General features: G+C 43.1%; 2 protein-coding genes across 3 annotated transcripts in view; both read left to right on the forward strand.

Moving 5' to 3' along the window:
* The first annotated feature begins 958 nt into the window (after positions 1 to 958).
* Positions 959 to 11,215, forward strand: LOC111956032 (proton-coupled zinc antiporter SLC30A2-like). The gene is made up of 7 exons (XM_023976452.2): positions 959 to 1,119; positions 1,339 to 1,485; positions 2,679 to 2,832; positions 4,187 to 4,544; positions 9,788 to 9,893; positions 10,132 to 10,266; positions 10,519 to 11,215. Exons 1-7 carry the CDS (start codon positions 963 to 965, stop codon positions 10,662 to 10,664), a joined length of 1,203 nt encoding a protein of 400 aa, XP_023832220.1. The 5' UTR covers positions 959 to 962; the 3' UTR covers positions 10,665 to 11,215.
* A 6,043-nt stretch (positions 11,216 to 17,258) lies between these two features.
* Positions 17,259 to 22,474, forward strand: part of med30 (mediator complex subunit 30) — a 109,305-nt gene continuing 104,089 nt past the window's right edge. For both annotated transcript variants that reach the window (XM_070436262.1, XM_023976646.2), the window contains exons 1-3: positions 17,259 to 17,364; positions 20,123 to 20,344; positions 21,692 to 21,850. In XM_070436262.1, coding sequence (XP_070292363.1) covers positions 20,192 to 20,344; positions 21,692 to 21,850 — 312 coding nt within the window. In that variant the 5' untranslated portion in view covers positions 17,259 to 17,364; positions 20,123 to 20,191. The remainder of the gene's footprint in view (positions 17,365 to 20,122; positions 20,345 to 21,691; positions 21,851 to 22,474) is intronic.

Here is a 22,474-nt window from a genome sequence, read left to right on the forward strand (position 1 = left end):
GGTGTTGGAAATAACACGCGGTTGACAAGACACAGTAAAAACACTTGCGGCACTGGGCATACTACAACTTGTAGCCACAACACACAACATCGTTACAGTTTTCATGACCGTCACTCACTTAAATGCGACAGTCAAAAACATATTACTAAAAAAGATGTAATGTCATGCTGTAATACATACAATGTAATTAACATCACAGACAATGGAATTAACATCACAGACAATGGAATTAACATCACATACAATGTAATTAACATCACAGACAATGGAATTACATCACAGACAATGGAATTAACATCACATACAATGGAATTAACATCACCGACAATGGAATTAACATCACAGACAATGGAATTAACATCACAGACAATGGAATTAACATCACCGACAATGGAATTAACATCACAGACAATGGAATTAACATCAACAGACAATGGAATTAACATCACAGACAATGAATTAAATAAGATGTAGAATTTAATTTGAGAAAAAACACACCTGCACTGGCATTTTTTCTCTCTCTGCCTCATGGCAACATGTGTAGAATTGCATGAAATTAGCTTTAAACAGCAACATTTTCTTTAGCCACATGCACACACCTGAGAGGGCCATCCTTTCTTACAAACTCTGCTCAGCCTCAGTCTTTCTCTTCTTTTTCCATTCCCCCTCCTCCCCTCCTCCTAATTCTTGGATGATTTTCATGACATCCATCTCGCTTGTCTGGTCTTTCTGGCACAACTTGAGAGGGACAGCCATTCTTACAGGCTCTGCCTCAGTCTTTTCTCTGCCTACTGTCCCCCTCCCTCCTCCCCTCTTGGACGAAGTTCATGATGTCCATCTTATCTTGTCTTTCCCTCTCAGTCTCCTTTTCACCCCCCTCTTCTCCTCCTTTTTGTATAATCCATATTGTCTGTTGTCTTCCCTCCCTGCCCCCCCCCCCCCTCCCTACAGTGTGTCCACAGATGAATAATTGCCAGATGGAGAAGGACAGCAACATCAATCATTGCCATGACAACAGCCAGGCTACGGAGGACAGGGAGCGGGAGAAGCAGTTGGCCAGGAAGAGGCTCTACGTGGTCTCGGCTGTTTGCTTGGTCTTCATGATCGGAGAGATCCTGGGTGAGGGGTAAAATGACACATGACTATTGATTAGCCTGTCGATTAGTTAGTCAGGGACTCTATGTGTCTGTCAGTCAGCAGTCAGTTAGTTAGTTAGTTAGTTAGTTGTTAGTCAGTCAGTCAGTCAGTCAGTCAGTCAGTCAGTCAGTCACTCACTCACTCCTCTCTCTCTCTCTCTCTCTCTCTCTCTCTCTCTCTCACTCCTCTATCTGTCTGTAGGTGGTTACTTTGCGGGGAGTCTGGCGGTGATGACAGACGCCGCCCACCTGCTGGTAGACTTCGCCAGCTTCATCATCAGCCTGGTGTCTCTGTGGCTCTCGTCCAGACCCGCCACACGCACACTCAGCTACGGCTGGCATCGTGCAGGTGAGATCATCATCCTCGTCATCATTGTTGTCATCATTGTCATATTTTGTCTTTATCGTCATCATTGTCATCATTATTGTCATTATTCATCAACATCATCATCATCATCATCATCATCATCATCATCATCATCATCATCATCATCATCATCATCATCATCATCATCACCTTCATCTTCATCATGATCATCATTATCATCATAATATGCTCATCCTCATCATCACTACCATCTTCATCAATAATCAATACTTGATGTATCCCAATATCATGAGCCAGCGAATGTTGAAAGCTACTATAAGCCGTTGATAGTATACTCAATGCGTGTGCTTTCTACTCTCACATGCTTTCTGGAACAAATAAGTAGAAGTGGAGTGATTTAATATGTCTATAGATGTCACGTAGCTAGGAGTGGTGGGTGCGGAGTCAGGCGCAGAGAGCATAGGGTTCTTTGGGTTTGCCGTTTTTATTCCGGTAAGAATAAGGTCACGCCAACAACAACAGGCGAAAACAATGACCTCCCCAAAACAGGACACCAAACAGTCCAAAAACATAACCAAACACAACCATCCACACACAGAACAGAAAACAAACACAACCATCCACACACAGAACAGAAAACAAACACAACCATCCACACACAGAACAGAAAACAAGCCCGCACAAAAGCAGGCGGGCCTAGAAGGCTTCAATAGCCCTGAACAAAACCCCAAATGAGAAACAGGTGAAACCAATACAGACATAACCAACAGAAAAGGAAAAGGGAATCGGTGGCATCTAGTAGACCGGTGACGACGACCGCCGAGCGCCGCCCGAACTGGAAGAGGAGCCACCTTCGGTGGAAGTCATGACAATAGAAGAGCATACCTAATGGTTGTTTTAGCGTTGTGATTGTGTATCATGGTCTTTACAATAGGAACCTGACAAGTCATACTTTAAAAAAATCACATGCATCATATTCTGTTGTCTTCCTGTGTCTCTTACTGGAGACCTTTCCTCTTGGCTCTCACTATGTGGTACGTCTGGTACTGCTGGCAATATCAAATGGGTTTTCCTGCAGCTCTTTACTGTAATATATCTGTCCATGACATTTCTATAATTTCTATCCCTGCCTTTCCCTTGATTTAAACATGATGTGTTCTCTTTTTCTCCTCTCCTGTGTGTGTGTGTGTGTGTCCTCTCCCTCTATCCTCTAGAGATCCTGGGCGCTCTCCTCTCAGTGGTGACCATCTGGCTTGTGACAGGTGTGTTGGTCTACCTGGCCGTGCAGCGGCTCATCAGAGATAATTACGAGATCGAGGGGACCATCATGCTCATTACCTCAGGCTGCGCTGTGCTTGCAAACATCATGTGAGTCCACCGACCCGAAACGCAGCCCATTTCTTCACCATTCATGAACTGAAATGTTCGTAGAGAAATTCAATTCCATTCATTCAATTCTATTTCATCTTCGGGAATTGATGTGGTCTGCTGTTACCATGACTAATGTAGTATTTACAATTGACGACTACTGATGACAGACAAGCTAAGAAACTGACGCGGATTGCCGTGGGTTTTATTCCCTGTAAGTAGTATTTTCGGGTTGTTAACGGTTCCCGCTTAGGACTAGATATTAGTGACTCACAAGTGAAAATCAAACCACAGTATGTCACACTTTATTTGGATAGTCCGTATTTTCACACTATCAACAAACTATCTGTTAATAAGCAACTGCTTGCTAAGGTATGGCTTGCTTTTGTGGCTGAACGCTGTTTTCAGATTATTGAATATTGTGTTTTGCAGTAAAGCTTTTTGAAATCTGACAGAGCGGTTGCATTAAGAACAAGTGTATCTTTAATTCTATGTAAAACATGTATCTTTCTTCAAAGTATATGTTGAGTATTTCTGTTATTTGACGTGGCTCTCTGCAATTTCGGATATTTTGGAGGCATTTCTGAATATGGCGCCAATGTTTGGTTTGGATATAGGTTTTTGGATATAAATATGAACTTAATCGAACAAGACATATATGTATTGTCTAACATGAAGTCCTATGAGTGTCATCTGATGAAGATCATCAAAGGTTAGTGATTAATTTTATCTCTATCTGTGCTTTTTGTGACTCCTCTCTTTGGCTGGAAAAATGGCAAMATTTTTCTGTGAGTTGGTGGTGACCTAATATAATCGTTTGTGGTGCTTTCGCTGAAAAGCCTATTTGAAATCGGACACTTTGGTGGGATTAACAACAAGATTACCTTTAAAATGGTATAAGATACATGTATGTTTAAKGCATTTTAATTATGAGATTTCTGTTGTTCGAATTTGGCGCCCTGCACTTTCACTGGCTGTTGTCATATCATCCCGTTAACGGGATTGCAGCCATAAGAARTTTTAAGGTTAGTGTTAGAGCTACATTTAGGGTTAGTAGATACAGTAATTAGTTTAAATATTACTGATAGTCTAGATAGTCCATCTATAGATGCTCTACAGACTATCCAAATAAAGTGTTACCCAACAGTAGCAAGTAGATGTGACAGTAACAAGAATATACAAGTATTGTCATGTAAACAGCCTACAGATATCTTCCACAGCATGAAGATTCAATGTTGCAGTAATGCATCCAGGTATAATGCTTTATAACTTGTTGTAAGCATATATGAACATTTATAATGCCTAATAACAAGGCTTTTAATATGTTATGCCTTTCTGAATGTCCCGTGGGCAGTATGGCTTTCACCTTGCACCAGTCCGGGCATGGGCACAGCCATGGGGGCCTCAGTAGCGGGCACGGCCACAGCCACGGCAACAACGACAAGGGCAACCATGGTCACAGCCACGCGGTGGGCGATAGGCACGGGCACAGCAACAAAAGTAACCACTCACACGGTAACGGTAACCAGGAAAACCATTCCCATGGAAACGGCAATGTGGAGCAGCACGGTGGGGTGGACATTCAGCGGAATGAGTTGTCGGAGTCGCAACCTCAGGCCAACGCCAGCGTGCGTGCCGCCTTCGTGCACGTGGTGGGAGACCTGCTCCAGAGCATCAGCGTGCTGGTCAGCGCCATCATCATCTTCTTCAAGGTCAGTGGTCAGAGAACAACTGGGGTGATATGGGAGGTAGTGGTCAACTGGGGTGATGGTGGAGATAGTGGTCAACTGGGGTGATGTGGGAGATAGTAGTCAACTGGGGTGATGTGAGGGGTAGTGGTCAACTGGGGTGATGGGGGAGGTAGTGGTCCAACACTGGGGTGATGGGGGAGGTAGTGGTCAACTGGGGTCATGTGGGAGGTAAGTGGTCAACTGGGGTGATGTGGGAGGTAGTGGTCACTGGGTGATGGGGGAGGGGTATGGTCAACTAGCGATACTGTGGGAGTAGTGGTCAACTGGGGTGATGGGGAGAGTAGTGGTGCCACTGGGGTACATGGGGAGGTAGTGGGTAACTGGGGTGAGGGAGGTAGTCAGCTGAGTCGTGGGAGTGTAGAACTGGGTATGTGGGACGTAGGGCAACTGGGTCATGTGATAGGGTCATGAGTCTGTGGAGTGTGTGAGCACACTGGTACTAGGCGGTTCGTAAGAATGGTCCTTGTGGAGTAGTGGGTAACTTAACGGGATATAACAACTGAGGTCATATCTGGTCAACTGGGTAGACAGGGAAGGTCAAACAGTTAGTCAACTGGATCTGTGGAGGTAGTGGCCATGGGTATGGATAGTAGCCCACATGATCATAGGAGGTTATGTGTACTGGGTACGGAGGTCATACGTTCAATCTGGAGTCTTGCTTGTGCGGATATGGTAATAAATACTTGAAAAGTCTCCAGACCTGGGGAGGTCTAAAGTATTGAATCAACGGAGTACATGGTGGGAAAGGTAAGTATAACTAGTGGGTCAACTGGGGTCATGGGTGGGGAGGTAGTGGGTCATGGGGTCATGTGGGAGGTAGTGGTCACTGGGGTATGTGGGAGGTAGTGGTCAACTGGGGTCATGGGTGGGAGGTAGTGGTCAACTGGGGTCATGTGGGAAGGAGTAGTGGTCAACTGGGGTCATGTGGGAGGTAGTGGTCACCTGGGGGTCATGTGGAGGTAGTGTGTGCACTGGGGTCATGTGGGAGGTAGGTGGTTCAACTGGGGTATGTGGAGGTAGTGGTAAACATGTGGAGGAGTCATGTGGGAGGATAGTGGTCAACTGGGTATGTGGGAGGTAGTGGTCAACTGGGGTCATGTGGGAGGTAGTGGTCAACTGGGAGTCATGTGGGTATGTCCAACTGGAGTATGTGGGGAGTAGTGGTCAACTGGCGTCATGTGGGAGGTAGTGGTCAAACTGGGGTCATGTGGGAAAGGTAGTGGTCAACTGGCAGTGAACGGGGAGCGATAGTTCAACTGGAGTCATGTGGGAGGTAGTGTCACCTGGAGTCAATGTGGGAGGTAGTGGTCAACTGGGGTCATGTGGGGGGTCGTAGTCAACTGCGCATCATGTGGGAGGTCAAGTGGTCCAACTGGCGTTGCATGGGGGAGGTAGTAGGTCAACTGGGGTATGGGGAGGTAGTGGTCAACATGGGTATGTGGGGAGGTAGTGCGTCAACTGGAGGGGTAGGGTCATGTGGGAGGGTAGTGGTCAACTGGGAGATGTGGACGGTCGTGGTCAAGGGTAGGGGGTTAGTCACTGGAGTCATGTGGGAAGGTGTGGTCACTGGGTCCGAGTGGGGAGGTACGTCGTTCAACTGGAGTATGGGGAGGTAGTAGTTCAACGTGGGTCACTGGTGGGAGGTAGTGGGACAACTGGAGTCGTGTGGGAGGTGGGTTCATGGTGAGGTGTGTACGGGTCATGATAGCACTGGGGTGAGGGTTAGCACGGATATGTGGGAGGTCTGAGGTACGGGGGGTGAGTCAACTGGAGTCATGGTGGGAGGTAGTGCAAGCTGGGTCATGTGGGAAGGTAGTAGTCAACTGGAGTCATGTGGGTTAGGTAGTGGTCACCTGGGGTGCGGGGCAGGTAGTGGTCAACTGGGTCATGTGGGCACAGGTAGTGGGTCAACTGGGGTCATGTGGGAGGTAAGTGATCAACTGGGGTGATGGGGGAGGTAGTGGTCAACATGGGTCATGTGGGAGTAGTGGTCAACTGGGGGTCATGTGGGAGGTAGTGATCAACTGGGGGTCAATGTGGGAGGTAGTGAACTGGGTATGGAGGTAGTGGTCAGGACATGGGGTCGAGGGAGTCATGTGGGAGGTAGTGGTCAAGCTGGGGTCCATGTGGGAGGTAGTGGTCAACTGGGTCTGGGGCAGGTAGTGGTCAACTGGAGTCATGTGGAGGTAAGTAGTCAACTGGGTGTATGTGGGAGGTAGTAGTCATTTAGTGGGAGGAGTGGTCAACTGGGGTGATGGTGGAGATAGTGGTCAACTGGGGTGATGGTGGAGATAGTGGTCAACTGGGGTTATGTGGGAGGTAGTGGTCAACTGGGGTCATGTGAGAGGTAGTGGTCAACTGGGGTGATGGGGCAGAAAGTGGTTAACTGGGGTCATGTGGGAGCAGGGGCGTTCGGTGACATTTAAGATGAGGGAGGATGATCATTTTTTTTATGAGCATGGCCTTATTTCTATTAAAGCATATTGGATGACTGTCATTTATATTCCATTCACCCAGTTCAATGTAACATTGCTAGGTTTAGGCTACTACATGATACTCACATTTTCCCTATACCCATCATAAGGTTGCTACAACCTAGCTTATGAATAAACATTTACAACTTAGGTTCACAGGTCAAGAGACAAATTTGTGTAATCAAGGTGACATACATTCAGTACCGTCTTGCACACTCTTGCCTGCATCTAGCTGATCTAGGGTGTTCATTAGTCCAACAGTTGCAAACGAGAGTTTCTATTGGACAAATTCAGATATGTTTTATCCCCGTTTTCTTCCGTTTTCTTCCATTTAAGAAACGTTTTTCAACAGAATCGGAAGAATAAATATACCCCTGATCACACGCAAACACAGTTCACTTTCAAAGCAGCCACATGCAAACAGCATGATCATTTTGCTCATTGTATAATTCCTTCTCGCATCTACGCACTCTCCTCCTTTCACCTTTTCTCTTGGCTTGTGGACAGCACATCAGCTGTCTGTGACCAGGCGAAAAAACCTTTCCAAGCCAAACCTTCATATCATAACCGTTAACCGCTACCCACAGCTTACATCGTTGTCACCATATTAGCTAACGTCATAGTCAACATAGCTACTAGAACTAACGCGTTAGTAAACCTGCTGCAATCATGCTAGCTAGTACAGTCAGCAAGCAATTTAGCAGTTACACCAGTGGCCACTGTGGCAATAAATTAATAAAAGCACAAAAAAAATAACACGAAATCTCTCTCTCTCTTACAAATAAATACATTTGTTCAAAACTGTTGCTCAAAATATGTTATGTAGTGCTAACTTGCTGTAACTTATGTTTTCAGTACAAAATTAATTTATCTGATCCTTTGATTGGGTGGACAACATGTCAGTTCAGGCTGCAAGAGCTCTGATAGGTTGGAGTGTCACGATCGTCATAAGGAGTGGACCAAAATGCAGCGTGGTATGTTTCCATCCTTTTTATTAGGAAGAGAAAACTCAAATAACAAAAACAATAAAGCGAACAAACGAAACGTGACGCTCAGAGTAGTGCACACAGGCAACTATACCTAGACAAGATCCCACAAAGCATAATGGGGAAATGGCTACCCAAATATGATCCCCAATCAGAGACAACGATAACCAGCTGCCTCTGATTGGGAACCATACCAGGCCAACATAGACATATAATTCCCCTAGATAACCCACCCTTAATCACACCCCAACCTAACTAACATAGAGAATAAACAGCTCTCAATGGTCGGGGCGTGACATGGAGGATGTCTTCTGGAAGTTGTCAGAATGACTGTGTAAGTCTATGGTAGGCGGTGAGAACCATGAGCATTCTAGGTTTTGTATTGGAGTCAGTGTACCCAGAGGAGGACGGAAACTAGCTGTCCTCCGGCTACAACATGGTGCTACCCTACAGAGTGCTGTTGATGCTACCATAGTCCTTCATTGCAAAGCAGTGTGTTTTAATCAATTATTTGGTAACGTGAATATATTTAGTATAGTTTTGTCAATTTTTTTAAAATAAATGTAAAAAAACAACAACAACAAAAATTCACTGAGGACAATGGTCCTACCCTTCTTCCTCTGAGGAGCCTTCACTTTTATGGGAGGTAGTGGTCAACTGAGGTGGAGAGGACGATGGGGTGAGGAGATTAGGGCCGAGGGGAAATGGGCAGGTTAGATGAGGATGAGGCGGATGTTAGTGTTGACTCACTCTCCCTGGCTTTCGTGTCGTTTTGAACTGATCATTTAGATAGCTGAATACTCCTTGCATTAGAATGAAGCACAGTAGTGTCCCAAATAGTGCCCTGACAATATTAGGTAATTAGTCTAATTTCATAGATTAAGTTAAAAGTCCTTTTGAATTTGCATACATTTTGCATAAATACTATTGAAAACTCTCAGCAAAACACAATGAATCAAGCAGTAATTGATGGAAGATCCATATACTGTAACTACTATTTCTAGTTAGCTACGATTTATTATAAATTGTTGACTATCCACTTCGCGATTTATTAGCTTGCGCAAACAAATTAAGTATCACTGCAGTACATAATGTACCGCTCGGTTACAGAAGTTTACAGGTTCATTTCACAGTAAACCCAGTGTGACTTTTAGACTCTTCCCCCTCTTCCTTCCTGTGTGTGATAATCTCTCACTATCTTCATGTGCTGAGCATGCACCCCCGTAGGCATTGAAATCTACCGCGTCATGTTCTCAAATGGAACTTTTGAGCATGGTGTATTTTTTTGACTGATATTGCGGCAATTCTCAATATAATKATCCCTTTTATGATGCTGTACGAGCACAAACTTTACGTGTTTCGATGTGCGATAGAGACGTCACAGATTTCCTCAAGTATGTCTTGACTAAAGTAAAATATATTGGGGGGAAAAGATGTAAAGATAATGTAAGATAATGCTCCCGAGTGGCGCAGCGGTCTAAGGCACTGCATCTCAGTGCTAGAGGTGACACTACAGACACCCTGATTCAAATCCAGGCTGTATCACAAACGGCTGTGATTGGGAGTCCCATAGGGGAGCGCACAATTGGCCCAGCGTCGTCCGGGTTTGGCCCTTGTAGGCCGTCATTGTAAATAAGAATTTGTTCTTAACTGACTTGCCTAGTGAGATAAAGGTAAAAAAATATATAATATTAAACTATGTCAYGATTATGGTCCTTAATCACTCTTTCTCTGATTCCCACAGCCCGAGTATAAGATAGCTGACCCTATCTGTACGTTCCTGTTTTCCATATTTGTCCTGGGAACCACCATCACCATTCTGAAAGACATCCTGATAGTCCTCATGGAAGGTAAAACATGGGATTCCCTCTAACATCCCTGTTTCGGGATTATGTTAAAGTGGCCGTCTTACTATAGACTAGGAATGACTTATATTGACGACAGCCACGAGGATATGTTTTTGTGCAAGAGTTGATGATTGTAACATGTCTAAAAGGGACCTAAGTTGCCAAACTTTTGTGCCCAGTCCCTCCTCTGTGTGTGTGTAATGAAATCCTTATCTTTCCCTCCCTCTCTATCTCTTCCCAGGCACCCCAGCTGGAGTGAAGCACGGTGAGGTGAGGGACCGGCTGCTGGCAGTGAAGGGGGTGAAGTCTGTCCATAGCCTCCATATCTGGGCCCTGACTATGAACCAGACGGTGCTGTCAGCACACGTGGCTATAGGTGAGTGTAGCTGGACCAGGCTGTCAGTAATCTACTGTTATGTTACATCTCTCATATATAATGATGATGATGATGGCTTTATTGTATCCATTACCATTTATATTTTTTGTCATATATCAGAGTATGACACTTTCTGTGGAAATACCACTGCCGTTTCCACTATCTATGACTTGACTTGATCAGACCATAGTGACTTGCAGAATTGTGATTTRGTCAGTGTCATCATACTTGCATTTCCCTTTCCCTCCACAGATGACTTAGTGGATGCCCAGCCAGTTCTAAGGGAGATGAMCCAAACTTGCTTCTCCAACTACAACTTCCATTCAGTCACCATACAGCTGGAACAACAGGCCGACCAGAAGCCTGGGTGTAGCCTGTGTGACGACCCCAAAATATAGACGTCTGTTTAAGTCCATGGGAGAGGCCAGGAGCCCAGAGGAATAAGCTACCAAACCAGGATTTAGTTGTAACCTGGACAGGCTTTTGGCCAGTGCTTGACTTGGCCAGGAACATACTGGAACTGAGTTATAGCACCTCACATATTCTACTGCTTGAGTTCCTGCACCTCTTAGAGAATATTGGCTTAAAATATTCAGTGGTGTAAAGTACTTAAGTGAAAATATTTTTTAAGTACTACTTAAGTTGTTTTTTGGGGTTATCTGTWCTTTACTTTACTATTTATATTTTTGACAACTTTAACTTTTACTCCACTACATTCCTAAAGAAAATAATGTACTTCTTACGCCTTACATTTTCCCTGACACCCAAAAGTACTCGTTACATTTTGAATGCTTAGCAGGAAAGCACAATTGTCTAATTCATGCACTTATTGAGAGAACATCCCTGGTCATCCCTACTGCCTCTCATCTGGCAGACTCACTAAACACAAATGCTTCGTTTGTAACATATTTCTGAGTGTTGAACTGTGACCCTGGCAATYCGTAAATAAAAAAAAACAAGAAAATCGTATTGTCTGGTTTGCTTAAAATAAGACATTTTAAATGATTTTTGCYTTTACTTTTGAGACTTAAGTRTATTTAAAACCAAATACTTTTWGACTTTTACTCAAGTCGTATTTTACTGGGTGACTTTTACTTTTACTTGAGTCATTTTCTTTTGAGGTATCTTKACTTTTACTCAAGTATGAAAATTGGGTACTTTTTCCACCACTGAAAATATTGTGGARTTCCTGCACCTTAATATAAACAGCACCCAAAATAGAATACAACTTTATTGTCCATGTGTTACAGCAAAAGACGTGCAGTGCAGGCCCCCTGGATGATACCGGCACCTATTTCAGCCCACTTCAAGCACTGCTTTTGGCTGATCTATCATGGATATTGGACCAGAGGGGTGTACTACAAAGCAGGATCAATGAGTTAGCCAGCTAATTTTTTAAATGTATTTATTTCACCTTTATTTAACCAGGTAGGCCAGTTGAGAACAAGTTCTCATTCACAACTGCGACCTGGCCAAGATAAAGCAAAGCAGTGCGACAAAAAGAGAGTTACACGTGGGATAAACAAAAGTACAGTCAATAAACACAATAGAAAAAATGTATATACAGTGTGTGCAAATGGAGTAAGGAGATAAGGCAATAAATAGGCCATAGTAGCGAAGTATTGCCTAAATAGTAGCTAACTTGCCTAAATATTCTGAAATAACTTTTAGTTTTTAACAAATTCCATGCAATTCTTCTACTCATTTTGTCATGGGTCGGGATATTTTWATGCCGTTTTACAGCGTGAATTTCCTGCAACTCTACACATAGGGTGGAGAGAAATGTTTGCAGTTTTGAATATGATATCTGATTGAGAGTGACTAACAAAATCAATGTGGATCCCCCGGTCGGTAATTTGACCGTGATTACGACAAGTTTAGATAACTGKCTAGACTAACTTACCAATCTAAAAAATGTTTGCTGAAATTTGCCCAACCAAATTTCTAAATTGCACCTTGTGTATTATACTATTCTAACTTTCACACAGTAAGTTGAGACACCGACTGAGTTCCCCTCCATCCCTGGTCTAATTGACTCAACAAAAACACATATCTAAGTTTCTTAATGAACCACAAAATCAATAGTTATTTGGGATAGCTGGCTAACTCATTGATCCTGCATTGTAGTTTACCCATCTGTTGTGTGGTTAGTTTGTTTATCTCTGAAATCAGAGGTGGTCATTCTACACTCACAAGAAAGTGCCTCTGTGCAATCATTCTCAAAGAAGTTAAGATTGAAGAGATCAAGGATGGAGTGCCTTACCCGATTACAGGCTCGAAAAGTGTTGCACACACCATATATTATATTTATATACACCACCGGTCAAARGTTTTAGAACACCCACTCATTCAAGGGTTTTTCTTTATTTTGACTATTTTCTACATTGTAAAATAATAGTGAAGACATCAAAACTATGAAATAACACATATGGAATCATGTAGTAACCAAAAAAGTGTTAAACAATTCAAAATATGTTATATTTGAGATTTTTCAAATAGCCACCCTTTGCATTGATGACAGCTTTGCACACTCATGGCATTCTCTCAACCAGCTTCATGAGGTAGTCACCTGGAATGCATTTCAATTAACAGGTGTGCCTTGTCAAAAGTTAATTTGTGGAATTTCTTTCCTTCTTAATGCGTTTGAGCCAATCAGTTGTGTTGTGACAAGGTAGAGGTGGTATACAGAAGATAGCCCTATTTGGTAAAAGACCAAGTCCATATTATGGCAAGAACAGCTCAAATAAGCAAAGAGAAACAACAGTCCATCATTACTTTAAGACATGAAGGTCAGTCAATATGGAAAAGTTCAAGAACTTTTAAAGTTTCTTCAAGTGCAGTCGCAAAAACCATCTAACGCTATGATGAAACTGGCTCTCATGAGGACCGCCACAGGAAAGAAAGACCCAGAGTTACCTCTGCTGCAGAGGATAAGTGCATTAGAGTTACCAGCCTCAGAAATTGCAGCCCAAATAAATTCTTCACAGAGTTCAAGTACCAGGGCTCCCRAGTGGCGCAGCGGTCTAAGGCACTGCATCTCAGTGCTAGAGGTGTCACTACAGACACCCTGGTTTGAATCCAGGCTGTATTACAACCGGCTGTGATTGGGAGTCCCATAGAGTGGCGCACAATTGGCCCAGCATCGTCCGGGTTTGGCCGGTGTAGGCCGTCATTGTAAATAAGAATTTGTTTTTAACTGACTTGCCTAGTTAAATAAAGGAAAAAATAAAACAGRCACATGTCAACATCAACTGTTCAGAGGAGACTGTGTGAATCAGGTCTTCATGGTCGAATTGCTGCAAAKAAACCACTACTAAAGGACACCAAGAAGAAGAAGAGACTTGCTTGGGCCAAGAAAGAAACACGAGCAATAGACATAAGACTGGGGGAAATTTGTCCTTTGGTCTGGAGTCCAAATTGGAGAATTTTGGTTCCAACCCCCGTGTCATTATGAGACGCGGTGTTGGTGAACGGACGATCTCTGCATGTGTATTTCCCACCGTAAAGCATGGAGGAGGTGTTATGGTGTGGGGGTGCTTTGCTGGTGACACTGTCTGTGATTTATTTAGAATTCAAGGCACACTTAACCAGCATGGCTACCACAGCATTCTGCAGCGATACGCCATCCCATCTGGTTTGTGCTTAGTGGGAATATCTTTGGTTTTTCAACAGGACAATGACCTAAAACACACCTCCAGGCTGTGTAAGGGCTATTTTACCAAGAAGGAGAGTGATGGAGTGCTGCATCAGATGACCTGGCCTCCACAATCCCCCGACCTCAATCAAATTGAGATGGTTTGGGATGAGTTGGACCGCAGAGTGAACGAAAAGCAGCCAACAGGTGCTCAGCATATGTGGGAACTCCTTCAARACTGTTGGAAAAGCATTCCAGGTGAAGCTGGTTGAGAGAATGCTGAGAGTGTGCAAGGCTGTCATCGAGGCAAAGGGTTGCTATTTGAAGAATCTCAAATATAAAATATATTTTGAYTTGTTCAAAAACTTTTGACCGGKAGTGTATATATTTTTCTCTTATTGTAAGTACAAATTTTTAAATGTAATTTGACTGTTTAATGGTTTAGGTTTCTATATCGTTGTATTTTAAAATACTGATGTGAATAAAATCACTTGTCAACAGTCATGTTTTCCTTTTTCTTTCTGCCATAGCTCCTCACAAGGATAAGGGTTGCTCGGCAACAGGCGCACAATGGATCCATTGTCTCATTGCACACACTGATCCCTTTTAATAACAGTTTCCCTGTCCCCTCACTGACCTTCAGCCAGTCTGGTGCAGCTGTGGGCCGTCAATGCAATATATCTGCCATCTTGGGTCTCAAGGGTCCCTTAGTGTTACTGACCCAGTAGCATTTACACCTCTCTGGTTTGGACTCATCCTTCCTTAAAGGACACTTCAATCAGACAACCTTGTGCCCCCATGGTCATGGACTGTCGAAAATCGGACCCTGACGTTAATTTGTCAAATGTAGCCAGAGGGAAGATTCAGTGTCAGTGTACTGACAGTTATAAGGGGGTATTTGAAACTTGTAAAGAAGTAAATGAAGGAAGGGAAAGTAATGAAATGTCCATTTTGTTTTGCAGTTCTTTGTTGTTGTTTTTTAAGGTTATTAGTTATTTTATGAAATTATGATTTCACAGCTAACTTGTTTTGTAGTAGCATACCATTTCAGCTTGGCTGAAAGCTCTCTAGAACGTGTGTAGATAAACATTTAACCTACGGCTTTTCACTCTGTGGGCTGTGTGAGCATGACTCTGCAGATTAGTGCTGTGTGTGTGTGTGTGTGTGTGTGTGTGTGTGTGTGTGTGTGTGTGTGAGCTGTCTCTTATACACATCTAGATGTGTATAAGAGACAGGCCCAATAGTGTACTGTACACCCTGGCATCACACCAAGGTCATCAATGTCAGCCATCTTAAATTTAAGAAGCTTCTAAGTGGTTAGAATATGTATTTCATAGAGCAAGTCTCTCATCTTAAATACAGTAGCCTATTTATTCAATGCTTGTATAATTAATGGTAATTAAGACCGTAYTTGAGAAGACATCTTTCAACTATGTTCTTGAGCTCTATCTGTGCTTGAGGGTGTTAAGGTACGGTCATTGGACACATATCAATAATCTGATACAGTATCCTTACTTAATGAATACTATAATTTGTCTTAATCTTTATGGACTTTGTGTAAGGAACGRCGCTGGTAGACGAGAAGCAAGTACAGGGAGTGAACATTTAATTAGCAACGGWWATGGAAGAGGACAGGACAGCRTCTGGACATGAACACATAACAACATTAATGCTGACACATGGAACAAATGGGGGAGCAGACAGAAATAGGGAAGGCAAGGCGTCCAGGTGAGTCCAGTGAGCTAGGAGATGATATAGGAGCCATAAACACTACAGACACAACAGAACCAGAATGATGTCTACATACCATGTGCAAATGCCTCAAATTAGAGCAGGCCTCAGTTATTCGGTATTCATATGTGGGAAACAGATCCTGATGTACTAGGTTATAATTTAACAAGCTTAGATGAGCCTGATGATCATGGAAACCCTAATTTCCAAATTGGAATGCCTCAATTGGTCTTGCGTATGCATACTGGAAGAGCAGCATATGAACTCATTCATCGTGGTGAACTAAACAGCACTCTTTTTTGCAATTAAGAAGTTGCGGGCAGCCAAGTGAACTGACATGGCGTTTCTGTGTCAGCAGCTTACACAGAGGGCTTTGGRGAGATGAAAAAAATACCTGTCACAAGGTTTACTATTACCCAACTCAGCCTCCCAGACTAGATAAATTGAAATTTAAATCCGTACTGTAGCCGTATAACCCCAAATTTGAATGAATAATGGAAATAAAGTAATAGGCATTCTATTCTAGCTTCAGCTTCACTCAAGCCTGAAGGCACAAGAAGCCTTTCATTTTTTCAATAAAACCATCTCTTATTCCCCTTGTCACTCAGAACAGCAATTTAGCACGGCAGGGCGCACAGGATGAGTAAGTATCTATTTCAGGCGCCTCTTGTATTTGATACTTTAATTCAAATTAAGATAGCTCACAAAGCAGTCTGTGCCGAGTAATGAATGTTAAAAGGATAGGAAACCGATCAAAAGGTGGTCCTCTCTTTTCAGAGCATTATAGTTGTTGTCCAGTCTATCATTAATGCAGCCTTAGGGGCTCACACAAGTTTGAATGTCGTTTTTTTTTATCCAAAGAGGGAGATTATGATGACACATGACACATTAGGGATGATCCAGCTAAATTTTATACAAATACAGTAAGCCACTGTACCAAAAAGTATAAATAGACCAGAGGGTCCAAAGATAAATATTTCTTGGTACTTTTGATCGCAGAATGTCCACCAGGTGTCGCTTTCACACAGGTGAACTTGCAGTGGAGCTCGGCTCTACCGTAACATCATGAGTGGGGTATTATTCAGACGAGTAACACCTATATTTGATGTACATATCTGCTGCTATAAGATAATGAGAAAGTATTTTTGTTTTAGAGTTGGTGTTGTATTCATAGTCATTAATATATTTCAGTACAACCAATGGTAGCAACAATAATCCACATTTTTAAAGCTGGAATCCTTAATTGAAACAATTACAAAGTGGTCACCTTGCCTGTTTTTTGATAGAAAGCTGAGGGATGTGCCTTTGTTAAATGGAACCACTCTAAAATTTAAAGCAAAAGCTATATATGCAAGGACTGACCATCCATGATATCAACATTTTAGTTTATGTCATGTTTACAGGATATGCATTGTTTGTTACATGTACTTTGGTTACAAMCATTGGAGTWAAACAAGCTTATAATTTGGGTTATGATGGGGTACGTCAGTTAAACTAAGACCATGAGGCATTTATAAGTTATATTCTTCAAGAACCAATGTTTAAGTCATTCATGTAGCTAGCGAGCAACTAAGGAGTCTAGCTTTATTGAAACGCTCATACTTCATGCTTTACGGTTGAGATAATAATCGGTGTATGGTCTCGCGATGTTTGACGGTTAAGCGCTCCTGCAGAAAAAGGACTTGACACACATGTCAACAAATAAGATAAATTAATACTAGCTAGCAACACAGGTAAGTTTAGGTCTTGCGTGTTTAGTCATTTGGACAATATGAATAGCGCCAAGGTTAACTTTTTGTTTTGTATAGCAAGAGGACAAATGCATACTAAAACAGTTTGAAAGAAAACTATCGTCTCGTTTGCTAACACAGCTAACGTTAGCTAGCTAATTTTAATTTTGTTGTATTTTTATTTCACCTTTATTTAATCAGGTAGGCCAGTTGAGAACCATTTCTCATTTACATCTGCGACCTGGCCAAGATAAAGCAAAGCAGTGCGACAAAATCAAACAACACAGAGTTACACATAAACACACACACGTACAGTCAATAACACAATAGAAAAAAATCTATGTACAGTGTGTGCAAATGTAGGGAGGTAGGCAATAAATAGGCCATAGAGGCGAAATAATTACAATTTAGCATTAACAATGTTAGCTAGCTAACTTACTGTAGTAGCAAGCAACGTTGGCTAGCCATCTAGCTAAATAACCCGTTATTACGTTAAATGTGGCATAATCAGTTGGGGTGCAACGTTGCCGATATAATGCATAAAGCTCACATGTGGCTATTACTGTACTGGCAGGTTATACTGATGTAAGTGTCCGGTGCCTTCCARTACTGTACAGTTCGTGTTATGCTGGTTTGTTACCCGTGCATTATTGCGTAAAATTTAAATTTGGCCTATGCCGTTTTGGTACTCATGCATTGTATCATAATTCATTTTGGTTTATGATGAAAAAAAATTGACAGGGTATAATACGTTCTGAAACAAGGTTTAAAGGTGACCTTTTATTATTTTCTTTACAATAAAATGTATCTTTTTGATGTMATTGGCATGTTATAGAAGGGTMCAGACCCATTTTCTTGTGATTTCAGTTGTCTTCGCGAAACTTAACCCCAAACAGCAAATCACTTCCTCATCCTCCTTGTGTGTAGTATGACCCCCACCCCCCACAAAAAAAKATGTCCTTTTAGAAACGGCAAAGCTGTCAGTATAGTGATAGGGGAAACGTCTTGAGTCGCACAAAGGGAATATAACGTTGGGGATAAAGTTTGGAATGACAACATTGCATGTGTACAACATCTAAAGACCTGCATCACTATACTGAGAGCCTTGCCTTTTTGGAGTTGCTGTTAATTTTTTTCAGGGCCCCCATACTACACAATGAGGATGAGGAAGTGATTTACTGTTTGGGGTAAGTTTCTCAAAAGCAAGTGAAATCACTAAAATGGTGTCGGGACCCTTCTATGACATGCCATTTACATCAAAAATAGAGATTTAAGTTCATTCAACTTCAGTTGCACCTTGATAGTTATTATTAATCTAATACTCATGATTTACAGTTCACTAGAGCCTTAGCTTGTAGACTATTAGGCCATGGACTTATGGTCACTAGTAAAAAAATTAGGAATGTAATGGGCCTCTTCCACCCCTAGCCAAGTCTGCATGGGGTAAGGACGAGGTAGAGGAGGCTGATCCCTACTCTGGTAGTGGAAACTACTGGCCCTTTGCTATTTTCCCCATGTGCGAAGAGGCGGTCGCCCTGCATGGAGTAGTTCCTGTATCGCAGACTACCTCCAGCACCATGGGGAGTAACAAAGACAAGGAGCAGACAGCAACTGTGGCCTCCCCCAGAGCGATAACCTTGTTAGCGTTGAAGATACTGTCTCAAAGCCTGAAGGCTGCGAGGCTTTCGCAGACACAAAGCCAAAGGTCTCAGCCTGGAAGAGGTTTCGCAGCTATCTGAGAAAGAAGATGAGATCCTCCTCAGAGCCCATATTGTGTGTGTGTATGCACACACAGGCTCCCGAGTGGCGCAGCGGTCTAAGGCACTGCATCTCAGTGCTAGAGGCGTATCTGGGCTGTATCACAACCAGCTGTGATCGGGAGTCCCGTAGGGCGGAGCACAATTGGGCCAGCGTCGTCCGGGTTAGTGGAGGGTTTGGCCGGGGTAGGCCGTCATTGTAAAATTAGAATTTGTTCTTAACTGACTTGCCTAGTTAAATAAAGGTTAAATAAAAATAAATATATATAGCCACTTTAATTTTGTAAAAATAAATTAATGTTCCATGAGGACATTTGTCTGGCAACAATTTATTTAACCCTTATTTTACCAGGTAAGTTGACTAAGAACACATTCTCATTTACAGCATTGACCTGGGCAATAGTTACAGGGAGAGGAGGGGGAATGAATGAGCCAATTGGAAGCCGGGGATGATTAGGTGGCCATGATGGCATGAGGACCAGATTGGGAATTTAGCCAGGACACCGGGCTTAACACCCCTACTCTTACGATAATTGCCATGGGCTCTTTAGTGACCACAGAGAGTCAGGACACCTGTTTAACTTCCCATTYGAAAGACAACAGCACCCTACACAGGGCAATGTCCCCAATCACTGCCCTGGGGCATTGGGATATTTTTTTAGACCAAAGGAAAGAGTGCCTCCTACTGATTTTCCAACACCACTTCCAGCAGCGTCTGGTCTCCCATCCAGGACCAAACCTACTTAGCCTCAGAGGAAAGCCAGCAGAGGGATGCAGGGTGGTATGCTGCTGGCCAATACAGGCATTCACATTTCCCTATGGGAAAATAAAGTATTAATTCATTCATTAAACCATCAACACATATTATTGTGAATGTAACATCAAGAAATGAACCAGTCTGTTTCTCTTTCCCTGTCTCCCCTGCTTTCTCTCCCTTTCTCTTCCTCCATCTTCCTCTATCCCCAACCCTTCCCTTTTCCATCCTTCCAATATCATACAACCAGGCATGCCAAGGTGTGCCAGTGTAGAATAGGCTGACCCCTCGCTGCACCTATAGGTCCTCTGCTGTCTCCATGACCACCCCTCCCATAGTGGCGTTCGCCGGGCAGCAGGCTCAGGCTGCCCGCGATGTCAACACGGCGTCGCTTTGTCGCATCGGCCAGGAGACGGTGCAGGATATCGTCTTACGCACCATGGAGATCTTCCAGCTGTTGAGGAACATGCAGGTAAGTTTCTTGTGACTTTTTTTGTGTTGGGCCGGGTATGAAGGCCGAACAAAGTTCGAAGTCTTGCCTTTTATTATGGATGGTGCTCGTCTGTCAACCACCTTTAATACACGCAAAGCATTGTTTGCATGTGCTCCTCTTCTCACACGATTCAGCCTTATTTGACCCCAGACCGACAGCGTTACATAAACTGACAGCACCACATTGATTCATTGTCATCCATTTCCTCACAGTTATATCTAATAACAGTAACACAATATGACATGCATTGTCCCTCTGTTTTGTGGTGAGAATGGATGGATATGGGCCTGAGAGCAGAAAGCTGGGCCAACTAAGACTGCTTTTATTCTTGCCCAAGGAAGGCATGTCCCATGGTGCAATCCTGTCTCACGCTTGTTTTTAAACAAGGAGGATGATATAATTGGTTGTGAAAAGGCCTTTATTTGATCATTAGATAGTCACCATCTGTTTATACCTCTTCTGGACCTTCTGTTGACACGTTGGAAAGATCAGACTGTGCCCTTAAGATGGGTTCAGGAGAAGTTGTGTGTGTGTCCCAAATGGTACCCTATTCCCTATGTAGTTCACCACTTTTGACCAGGACCCATACTAGGACTCTGGTCAAAAGTAGTGCACTATATAGGGAATAGGGTGCCATTTGGGACACAGTCAGACATTGTCTTTCTCGGTCTGTCTGTGTCTCAGASAAGATCCTTCTGCAGCTCATTAAAACAACAACAGCGAAAGACAAAAGAAGAAGACCGTAGAGCAAGCCGTGCTGCCTCGCCGCAGAATGTACAAACAGCACTGTTGTGACTTGTTTCACAGATCACAGACTCTGTGTGGGGAAAGAAAGATCACTCTGTTTACAGAGTGGTAGGCATGTATACAGGTATACACCCTACCTACCCTCATGCAGGGAATAGTTTCAGGCTGTACAGGATGTTTACTATCAGTTAAAAGTGCCTAAAGCTAGTTAGCGTAAAGCTCAGGTGAAACAGTCCGGAGCTGTTCTAAGTCATACACATATCATGTAGTTATATGTAAACTTCTCCTCTCAATGGAATGCCATGTAACAGCACATTTAAATAAATACATGTAAAACYGTTTTCTTTTGTCTACATTGCAATAATTCAGTCGTTATTTTACAAACCTTCTACACTTCAGTTACCACCATAAACATTTGAGAAATKACACGCTGGTTATTAGTAGTCAAGGAGTAACTGGTCAAGGAGGTACAAGTCGAGTTAACAGGAGGCCCTGAAATGACCCATAGCTATTAGTACAATGTTATTACATTACTAGGAAAGAAGTGTGTTACATACTCTTCTATGTCATCTCCCCCAGCTGCCAAATGGAGTGACGTACCACCCCAGCACCCACCAGGACAGGCTAGGCAAACTRCAGGAGCACCTGCGTATGCTCTCTGTACTCTTCCGCAAGCTGCGCCTCGTCTACGACAAATGCAACGAAAACTGCACCGGTCTGGACACCGTACCCCCAGAGGTGAGTGGCCACTGTGCCAGGACCACTCTGTGTATCACAATCAATATATAACCAGTTTGAACCGGACATAGTGTACTTTGCCACCGTTGACGCCATTTTGGCTCGGTGTACAAACCTACACAAACCACTAATGCAGATTTATGGACATTTCGGTTCTTGCCAGAGAGATTGGATTACAGTTTCCTCATACAAAATGTCTGAATGTAGTGAGGGGATCCACCGTGGCTGTGAAGAAAGTTCAGAGGAACCCCTGGTGCCTGCGGGATTCTTATCTCTCCCACTCTTATCAGGTCTACCTCGGGACACCCTATTTCCTATATAGTGCTCTACTTTTGTGCAGGCAAGTAGTGCACTCTACAGGGAATATGTTTCCATTTGAGACGCAACCCTCGGCTCAGCTCCACATTCAATTCAATGGCCGCTTTGTGTTTGTCCTGAGGGCCTCCTTAGTGGCTGTTATGGACACCCACCTCGAAATACCCACCACTTTATTTTACTGAGCTACTCGGTTGGCTACTGTTTTAGACCTCATGCTGGGCGATTCCACTSTTTTATTGGTGGTTTCATTGTTGCAGTCTTTTCTCCTATTGATTTGGAGACAATTGGTTGTAAACCAGTGTTTTA

The sequence above is a fragment of the Salvelinus sp. IW2-2015 genome, linkage group LG31 (genome assembly GCF_002910315.2).
Source record: "Salvelinus sp. IW2-2015 linkage group LG31, ASM291031v2, whole genome shotgun sequence".
In the NCBI taxonomy this organism is placed as follows: domain Eukaryota; kingdom Metazoa; phylum Chordata; class Actinopteri; order Salmoniformes; family Salmonidae; genus Salvelinus; species Salvelinus sp. IW2-2015.